At 38.6% G+C, this 10,081-nt stretch overlaps 1 protein-coding gene across 9 annotated transcripts in view; it reads left to right on the forward strand.

The window, feature by feature from the left end:
* The window catches only part of RPS6KA1 (ribosomal protein S6 kinase A1), a 126,872-nt gene extending 117,664 nt beyond the window's left edge, over nucleotides 1-9,208 (forward strand). For 3 of the 9 annotated variants that reach the window (XM_058195209.1, XM_058195212.1, XM_058195213.1), the window contains 2 exons: nucleotides 1,028-1,165; nucleotides 3,108-9,202. In XM_058195209.1, coding sequence (XP_058051192.1) covers nucleotides 1,028-1,165; nucleotides 3,108-3,230 — 261 coding nt within the window. In that variant the 3' untranslated portion in view covers nucleotides 3,231-9,202. Of the gene's footprint in view, nucleotides 1-1,027; nucleotides 1,166-3,107 lie in introns of all 9 variants that reach the window. The other 6 variants (XM_058195210.1, XM_058195215.1, XM_058195214.1 and 3 more) reach the window with 3 other exon arrangements.
* Nucleotides 9,209-10,081: the final 873 nt, after the last annotated feature.

Below are 10,081 nucleotides of genomic sequence, written 5' to 3' on the forward strand. Positions count from 1 at the left end.
TTTCTTTTTGAGATAGAAAACCAACAGACATTGGCTCCATTGGGACAACTTGATGGACTAACTGTTCCTCCTAGAACAATTGATTCAGCTCCCTGATTTGTCAGTGCACAAACACAAATGAGCTGGCCATTTCTGTAGGAATTCTTTTTAAAGACCTAGCAGCTGCTCCAAAGTTTGCTCTTCTGGGTTGATCTTCTCTCCTTTTTTTTTTTTTTTTGACAAATGAAAAAAGAAAATCAAAATTATCATCGAGGTCCAACTGGAGTGAGCATCACTGTGGTCGGATTTGTGGGATGGATTTATTCTCCCTTTTGTCCTCTTTCCATCCCCTCGTGGGGAAGGTGAAAGATGCAAAATAAAAAGGGATGTATAGTAAAACCCCATTTTTGCAGGTCTTGTTTATTTCTGAAGCAGGGAAAATCAACAGTTCATTAACTGGCCAGCAACTAAGCTGGCCAGCAATTAATTCAGGCTGCAATAGCCCTGGAATTCATGGTGCCTAAAATGAACTCCTCTGATTTAATTTTTGGATTTAGTTGACTAGGCAATAAAAAGATTACAAGAAATAAGATGATTAATGAAGAAAATTGAGGATTCCTTGAGCTCCTAAAAATGGTGTTTGCACCTCCTTGTGTGAATGAAAAGGATGTCAATGCCTGCTATGTGATTGTGGTTTTTTGGCCTCTTTTGTTAGTGTGAGTACCTGAACAAATTAGAGATTTCATGTGGTGATTTTAGAGAACAAATCCTGGCTTATGACTGCTTTGTAAAGAAGGACAAGCCATGGATTAGATTCAGACATGATATTCAAATGCAGAGGAAGGAAGGAAGGAAGGAAGGAAGGAAGGAAGGAATTTACAGATTTATTAGTCTTGGCCAACTAGGCATTGTTGTTGCCAGATATGACAAATCTGGAAGTAACTTTCAAATTAACCAAGAAGCAGCCCTGTCTCTTTTATTGTAGCCAAGAAATTGGCAAGGGGAAAAATGATATTCAGCAGCTATGTTTTCTGAATACTTACTGCAGGATTTAGTATCCAAGATGCTCCATGTTGACCCGCATCAGCGCTTGACTGCTAAACAGGTACTCCAGCACCCGTGGATAACCCAGAAGGACAAGTTGCCTCAGAGCCAATTAAGTCACCAGGATGTACAGCTTGTAAAGGTATGAAGAGATTTGCATACTTCCTGCCATATTCTGTCACACGGCCCTAGTTTTCCCTCCGTAACCTTGGGTCGGTGAGGAAAAAGAGAAACACAGGAGAGAGAAAGGCTGGCACAACTCAAAATTACATGGGGGAAATCCATGTTCCATTTGTGGCATCTCATGTTAGGAAAGAAAGAAAAAAACAAGTCAAGTGCTGCCAAAGCAGACAATACTAGTCTGGCTGAAGAAGTCCTTTGAAGTTGGCACTTCTGGGTTCCTACATCCCACTTGATAGTACTTTTAAAAATATAATTAAAACACTAGAGCAGGGGTCTGCAAACTTGGCTCTTTTAAGACTTGTGGACTTCAACTCCCAGAGTTCCTCAGCCAGCTGAGGACCTCTGGGAGTTGAAGTCCACAAGTCTTAAAAGAGCCAAGTTTGCAGACCCCTGCACTAGAGTAACCTCACCAGAATAGGAGTAGCAAGTCCCTCTCTCCCTGTCCCATGTATGTGCGTGTACCTGATGGAAATCCTTAGGAAATCATTCTTCAGATATTCTAAGCCACTTCAGATTGTTGAGGTTAAAACTTCCACGTACAGCTTTTGCTAGGGGAAATGTTTCCCAATTGGCAAAAATCTGCTGCTCCTAGCAGGAAAACAGCAGTCAGAGAGAGACGGAATTCTACTCTGTAAATGGAAGGCAGAGCGAGCCAATTTGGTGTACTCATTAAAGGTTTCATGCTAGTCCTGCCTTAGGTACAAAGCCAGCTGGGTGACTCTTGGACCAGTCAAACACATTCAGCCCTAGGAAGGAAGCAATGGCAAACCACTTTGGAAAATCTTGCCAAGAAAACTGCAGTGATTTGTCCAGGCAGTTGCTAAAGTTAATATTGACTTGAAAGCATCAAAATAAAAAGGCTGCACTTCTTTCAAGAATTTTAGCTGTTACATTTCAAGAACAAGTCAGGCTGTTTCACACAGTAAATGGTTCTTCTACCCTAAATACATTCTGTGTGGAAACTGCAGTTAGTTTTGACTCCCACAGAAGTGGACTTCATTACTCCATGGATGTCTGCAAACATTCTGGCTCCATTCTTGTTTTTACCGGTATTTGCCTGAAGAAACTAACACATAAGTGATCACTGTTTTCTTTCAAGATCTTGATTTGTTTCTTTAAGCAGAGTTAAATTGCTCTATCTCAGTTGAGGCTTAGCACTACCCTGTTTCCCCCAAAATAAGACATCCTCTAATAATAAGCCCAATCGGGCTTTTGAGTGCATGGCAATAAGGCCAAGCGCTTATTTCAGGGTTCAAAAAAATATAAGACAGAGTCTTATTTTCGGGGAAACACGGTAGTAAAACTGTTCATCTTGGGCAGTGAGATTTCCATGGATAGTGAAACAGATAATGATAGTAAAGGTGAGTCTTTCAGTTGTCCCTATCATCATTGCTTGTTCAGCTGGGACCTTGGGGAAGCGTTCTTTGGAGTGATACATTGAAGCCACCTTCCCAAAACTGATGCCTCCAGATATCAGCAGAAAAAGGTTTGATTCTCGAGAACGCGTAAATGAATGAATTTAACAAATAACAGAATAACAAGAGTTGGACCTTGGAGTTCTTCTAATCCAAACCCCTGCTCAAGCAGGAAACGCTATACCATTTCAGACAAATGGTTGTCCGATCTCTTCTTAAAAACTTCTGGTTTTGGAGTACCCCCAACTTCTGGAGGCAAGTTGTTCCATTGATTAATCGTTCTAACTGTCAGGAAATTTCTCCTTAGTTCTAAGTTGGAATGAAAATGCTATGTCTCCAAACAGCATGGCTAGAAGGGAGTGAATGGTTTAGTGCTTTGGGATCAGCAAATAATCAAGTTTTTTGTAGTGATGTCAACCCTGGTGCCCATGCAACTTATACATGTCTGTCTCTTAAGCAAACTCCTGTGGCTTATCTCTCTTCCAGGGTGCCATGGCTGCCACATACTCCGCACTGAACAACTCGAAGCCAAGTCCCCAACTGAAGCCTATTGAAGCCTCTTTCTTGGCACAAAGGCGGGTTAAGAAGCTCCCATCGACCACTCTGTGATATGGGAATACAGGGTAATTCTCCACCATCCCAAATCGTGACTCTGCACAAACTCCCCTGGTGTTTCCAGGGGCACAGGAAAGTGTCACTCCACCAAGAAGTCCATCAGGGCCAAGTGCCTTCAGAAAGATTAGCTCTTGTTCTCCTCATGGATGTCTTTTTCGTTGTTGTTGTGATGTGTTGTTCTTAAATGAACAGTCTATTTAAAAAGGAATCTATGTAGATGTAGGTAAGAAGATGAACATGCAATAATCTTCCCGCAAAACACCTCTACCTGCAAATGGCCATGCCTTAGACAAGTTGAGAACTCAGCAACTCAAACCCGGTAACAGCTGAAAGTGGGCTTTCACTGCTTCTCTCATCAAGATCACTCCAGTGGAGATGTTCTTCTTTCGTTTTTTTTTTAAAAAGGGCCCCTCTGTGCAGACACACACACTTTTTACATGATTTGTGAGTTTTTGTGTGCACACACTGAACTTCCTGCTCCTTATCATCCAAGCCAGGTGGCTGTTACTCAAGATGGCTTTGAACAACTCTTGACTCATCTCTTCCCTCTTTCCCTTTTCAACATCATGTGATTGAAGACAACTCCATCCGACTGGTTGGAATTACATACTTTTTCTAAATTCTCAAATCCTGTGGACTCTTGAAATCTATGCCAGATTGTATCTAGCTTTTAAATATGTAATGAGCCTGCAAAAAAATGCTTTTTCAATGGTGAAGATGTCCAGATTTTCTAGATGGAGGAAGGGGAGGGGGTTTCTGTTTGTCTATTTGTTTGTTTTAAACTCTGCCAAACAGCACAATCCAGCACCTCCATGATGCTAAGTGCAACCAAAAAAAAGTCTTTGTTGCTCTTTTCCTTTTTTTTTTAATTTAACTGATTGTGTAGCTGGTAACTCAGGGTTTCTGTCTGAATTTTGAAATAAATCATATCATGCAGCTTGAATTTTACTGACTAACCTTGCATTTCCCTGTCCCGGTAGTTATTTGTGCTATTGGGATCTCTATATTAATAGACTATTTTATGTACATGGCCATATTCTTATAGTTTCCATTTATGGTCCCTGTGTATCATGTGTCAATTGTAAATCACACTGCTTAATGACAATTCAATAGAAAATGAAGCATGTTACAAAAGGTTATTTTTTTCAACACGGCCCAAATTGTGTGGCTTCCAATTTGCTTACAAATGGGACAGAATCTGTTTTCTACACACACACACACACACACAAACGTATATGTATATTTCCAGCCAATCTTTTTTCCACTCTGGCTGGAACAATGATGACTGAAGTTTGCTTTCTCATTTATGTTGATACGTAATGTAAAAGCAAACTTCATCCCTTGTTTTATAAGATAATAAAAGAATATCATATGATAATAGAACAGATGTGATGAATAAGAACTGCCCAATTAGATTTACTAATGATGTGCATTTTTCTCTTTAGGAAATATTCAAATAAAGATACTGGTTTTTATTTGGCAGAAGGGAAGTTATCAGCAACAGCTGTCTTGTCATCATTGATTTTTAAATGGAAGTAGACAACTTGTGCCCTCTTGGGTCATTTCTTTCAGAGATATTTCCTTCACAGATTCCTCATTGCCTTCAACAATGACAAAACTTGGAATGTACTGTTTTCACTGGAAATTCTGGGATACAGTCAGAGGTGTATCTGCCTTGAAAGTAGCCCATGCTGAACTGTATAGCAGAGTCAAATATCAACACAGGTAGTTTTATGACATACTGGGTCATAAACTGCTTCGTGATGTTTATGTCATAAAATGTTTTACCAAATTTCAACTCCGGGGGAATTGTGGGTCTCAGGTTTTGGATGCCTTCTATAAGTTGGCGCATTTGAAATACCTTGGGTCAAAAATAAAATTGCCAGGTGGTGCACTGTTTAAACCAGTTACGTTACAGGAGCCAGAATTTTAGCAGTATAGATTGTTTCTACCTTACCTACATTTATTGAATACACTGCTGTTGCTGTAAACACTATTTTTTTCTATCCCTCCTGTCTTTCTCTATCCATTTGTTTAGCTTTCTTTATTCTGGATTTGTTGATATAGGTTTACCACAATATGAACATAAGTTTGGCGTAGGGAATATTGAAAGCTTGCTGATCCTCCCCAGTTTATTATCACTAGGAAAGCACGTACCCTGACTGCAGTGGGGTAGCAGCTAAAGTTTTATAATGTGGCAGTGTATCCTCCTTCTCCCTCAAATAACCTGCCTAATGGGACAGAACACGTTTCACATAGAAATGGAAAATCCGGTATGGAATATAAATTGTCTTAAGTGACTATTCAGAAAAGCCCTTTTAGAAGACTGATAAACAGAATCCAACAATTTCCACCTTTTCCCCTTGAAAAATATTTTCCTGTCATCAGCGGCTTAACTGATGTTTAAGTTTTTCAAGTATGTAATAATGCTGACTTGTTTGATGTCAACTGTAAGCATTTGGGTGGCTGGTTTAAAGGTAAAGGTAAAGGTTCCCCTTGCACATATGTGCTAGTTGTTCCCGACTCTAGGGGGCAGTGCTCTTCTCCGTTTCAAAGCCGAAGAGCAAGCACTGTCCGAAGACGTCTCCGTGGTCATGTGGCCGGCATGACTAAACGCCAAAGGCGCACGGAACGCTGTTACCTTCCCACCAAAGGTGGTCCCTATTTTTCTACTTGCATTTTTTACATGCTTTCAAACTGCCTGGTTGGCAGAAGCTGGGACAAGTAACAGGAGCTCAACCCATTACACGGCACTAAGGATTCAAACCACTAAACTGACGACCTTTCAATTGACAAGCTCAATGTCTGAGCCACTGTGCTGGTTTAACTCTTACTAAATTGGGGAACTCTTACTAGTTGATCTACCCCAATCTTTATGGACACAGTTTCCAGCATGGAATGCAGTACAAAGAAATCATGCAAAGCATTAAAGCAGATGAACAGAGAGATTTTTACTACTTGCTTATCTGGGGTATTTCAAGATATGAGGATCAGATGAATGTTTAAGCCTTGGGTGCAGAAAATCAGGGAGAAATGCTACTAAATTTCCAAATGGCTGACACAGGAGATAGGTTTTCCCTTTTCTCCATAAACAGTGCATGGAAATTGTTGGAAAGCAGGATACAGGTAAGTCTAAAAGAAATTTCTAAGAATTGCTTAACAATAGATTAATTAATCTGACTTCGGAAACTGGAGATTCTCCAATGGAAATAGAGATTAGAGGACCATCATCTGAATATAGTTAACATTCTTCATTTGAAGATTTGTACTGTGCAGATGATTGGACCATAAAACTCTTTAATTTTCTGCCGCACTGATGATTCGTTCATGTAATAATTTTGGGTATTCAACATGCACAACTCATGGAAGCCATGCAGCTTCTGAAGTCTTTGTGCCGATTCCAGAACACACATTCCTAATAAACTCCAAGGGTAATTTGAAGCTTTTATGACAGTAGGAGCCATCTTAATAGGGGGAACTCAAAGGGGAAATGTAAGCTACTTCCATTTAGGAAAAAAGACACTAACTGATAAATCTGTGGCTTAGTGTCTGGCCACCAGGAATGCTTAGGAGCAGGACAGGTGGGAATTCATCACACTGCAAGAGAAAAACTTGTTTTGCAAATGAAACAATTACCATTCAACAGTGATTTTCTTAATTCTGGAGTCTTATTTTTACTAATTGTCAATTGGATACCTTTGGCTTTGCTGGCATGGAATTTTGGGAGTTGTAGTCCAGGGATGTCAATCTCGCTTCACGTGACATATTGTGACTTTTTTTCCCACTAAACCGGGGGTGGGCGTGATGCATTTGGCCTGCAAGTTTGACACCCCTGCTGTAGTCCAATATAACTGGAGGTATTTAAATAATAGTTATTTTATATTCCATTCCTCACATTTTAATGGCACTGCCACCTAAAAAAGAATTGCCCATTTTTATGCCTGATTTGAAAACATTTTTGTAATAAATGCTACTTTTTAAATTCAGAATAATGTTTTTAGTTTGTGCTCTCTTGACAGGAGTTTTCTGTTTGTTAAACAATAATTGTTATGTGGCTTATTTTAAATTGTTATAAATCTGCTTGAGTTAGAATTTGTTCTGTTTGATAGGATGTAAATTTTTATTTGAGAACACATCAGTGTTTCCAAAGCAGAGAAACTCCTCATATCTCAGCGGGATTACATGGAAATATTACAACAAAAATGGGACTCCAGAGCACGCTAATTGAACTCCATATTATATATTATTATTATTTTCACTCTTTTAAGTCCAAAAAATTGGGAAGATGGGCTGATAAAATACATTTTTTTAAATTTGCATTTATATCCCACCCTTCTCCGAAGACTCAGGGCGGCTTACACTATGTTAGCAATAGTCTTCATCCTATTTGTATATTTATATACAAAGTCAACTTATTGCCCCCAACAATCTGGGTCCTCATTTTACCTACCTTATAAAGGATGGAAGGCTGAGTCAACCTTGGACCTGGTGGGACTAGAACCTGTAGTAATTGCAAGCAGCTGTGTTAATAACAGACTGTCTTAGCAGTCTGAGCCACAGAGGCCCTTTAAATGACATTAAATGACAGATCCATAGATTAAGCCATAACAGAAAAATTAAAATGTGCTTATTTATATATTTACTCAAAATCTATTAATTGACTAAATGATTGCTATTTTTACTCAGAATCTGCTTATTGGCTACACGATTTCCATTCTTGTATGGAATACTTTGGGATATTTCTTTGAGGTTGCAGGAGATAACCTGATGGATTTGCTATTCAAATTTAAAATAGATACTTAGGCTTGGAAAATGATGATCTTTTGATCTATTTCAGGATAAAGAACCAATAAAGGAAAGAATTAAAAACTTCTTGTAAACTAAGTGCTAATATATAAGCTAATGATAAGAAAATCCTATATTAGTTTCATATTAAAAATTATTAAATATTGTCAAGTAGTTTGGACAAACCAAAGACTGTTCTAGCCAGCATTTTAATTCTTTCAATTACCCAACTGTATTTTGGATGCTTTTGATCTTTGAGGCTGCACAAATAGCCTTGCCTATGTAACCTCTGTCGATCTTACTCTATTGTAAAATACATTGCAAATAAACTAGTGGGTGTGGGTGAGTGTTTACAATTGTTACAAAGTGATTTAATAGTAACAGTACCTCTATCTTTTCTGTAGCAATATTTCCTCTTGGTTTTCCATTTCTTTCTCCATCAGGACACCTGCTCCTGTTCTCTATTCCGTCAACCCAGTGGCTCAGTTGCTCAATTATATCAATTAGAGATTTTGGTGCTCTTTTGTGGAAATGAAATGGCTTTCCTCCATTGTTAGAATTGGAATGCTAACTGTGGATGAGTTATTGACTAGTTTTTTGTTAGTTTGCAAAGTTAAAAAAAAAAACAGTTTCCATGGAATTAATGACAGGCAGTGCTGTTTGGAAAATACAGTGACAAATATTTTATACCTTTTAAATTTTATGAGTTTTTCAAGTCCAGGTACATAAAAAATATGTTGTTGTGACTTTGTTACTCTGCAATCTCCTTAGCTTAAAATACAGTAAGGAAATCAATTTTCAGTTAATACTCCTTCTGTGCCTTGTATTTTACTCATTTATTTCCCTGTGAGTCTGTTTTTAAAGTAGGATGATGTATTGTAATAATTCCAATGGCAGTTTAGAACATGGATTATTACATCCAAGAAATTTTCTCCAACTATAGACATAACTAGGATACTCACCAGTGGTTTAAAAACATTCCATATTACAGTTGTTTAGATCACCAGTGACTTATTAACCAAACTACCGCCAAGTTTTAAATGCACCCCAACTAAAGTCACCCACCTGCACCAAGAAACCACTTAAATGATAGTATCGTCACATTTTTTAAATTGAGCTTTAGTTTGGTAGGCCTTATTTAAGGATCTATCAAAAGATCTCCAGCACCACCACGACCTGTAAATTAGGATAAGCAACACACTGCAAGGCAATCCCACACTTTCCTAACACGAGTTATGGTTCCAGTATACCGGAGATCTTCAAACTTGGCAGCTTTAAGACTTGTGGACTTCAACTCCCAGAATTCTCAATCTAGCGTGGCTGGCTGAGGAATTCTGAGAGTTGAAGTCCACAAGTCTTAAAGTTGCCAAGGTTGGAGACCCCTGCTCTGCAGTATACCATTGATACTTGACAGTTTCCTTTTGGGAGCCAAGAGATTGTTCTTAAGAGTTTTGGGAAGCCTGAGTAGCAGAGTAAACAATGCAATGATGCAACTTATTTGAGGATGGCTTTTACTTTGTGGATGGAAGTCCTTAGTCTTTAAAACTTATTATAAGATTCTCATTATAGTTTTCAAGCATTTCCTATCTCAACGATTTGCAACAGTTATCAAAGGCATAGCACAGGACTGTAATATGGATTTGAAGAGCTTCAAGTTGAATATCCCTGCACTTAACAGGCCAAGTAGAATGGTCAGTGTTGCATCTTTCTGTCTTTTCCCCAGTAATAGTTTTCCCACTGGGCAAACAAAATTAACTGAAGAGAACTTTGAAGAGAATCAAATCCACTACCATATTAAGCACTTTGCTTAAGAAAGGGGGGCTTGGCACTGATTTATAATTAATACATTTTGCTAGGTTCCATCACATTTCTTTCCAGCATGGCATGGGCTATTGGTCCCTTTGAAAAGATGGGACTTTGAAAAGATGGGACTCACTTTTAAATAGGAATGTTTTAAGATTCTGGTCTCAATCACTGGTCATCTCACAATCAGATGTTAATCATCAGAAGCAAGGATCAGGCGGAAACTTCGTAGTCAATCCCAGACCCCTCTCAAATTA

This window comes from Ahaetulla prasina, chromosome 10 (assembly GCF_028640845.1).
Source record: "Ahaetulla prasina isolate Xishuangbanna chromosome 10, ASM2864084v1, whole genome shotgun sequence".
Taxonomy (NCBI): Eukaryota; Metazoa; Chordata; class Lepidosauria; order Squamata; family Colubridae; genus Ahaetulla; species Ahaetulla prasina.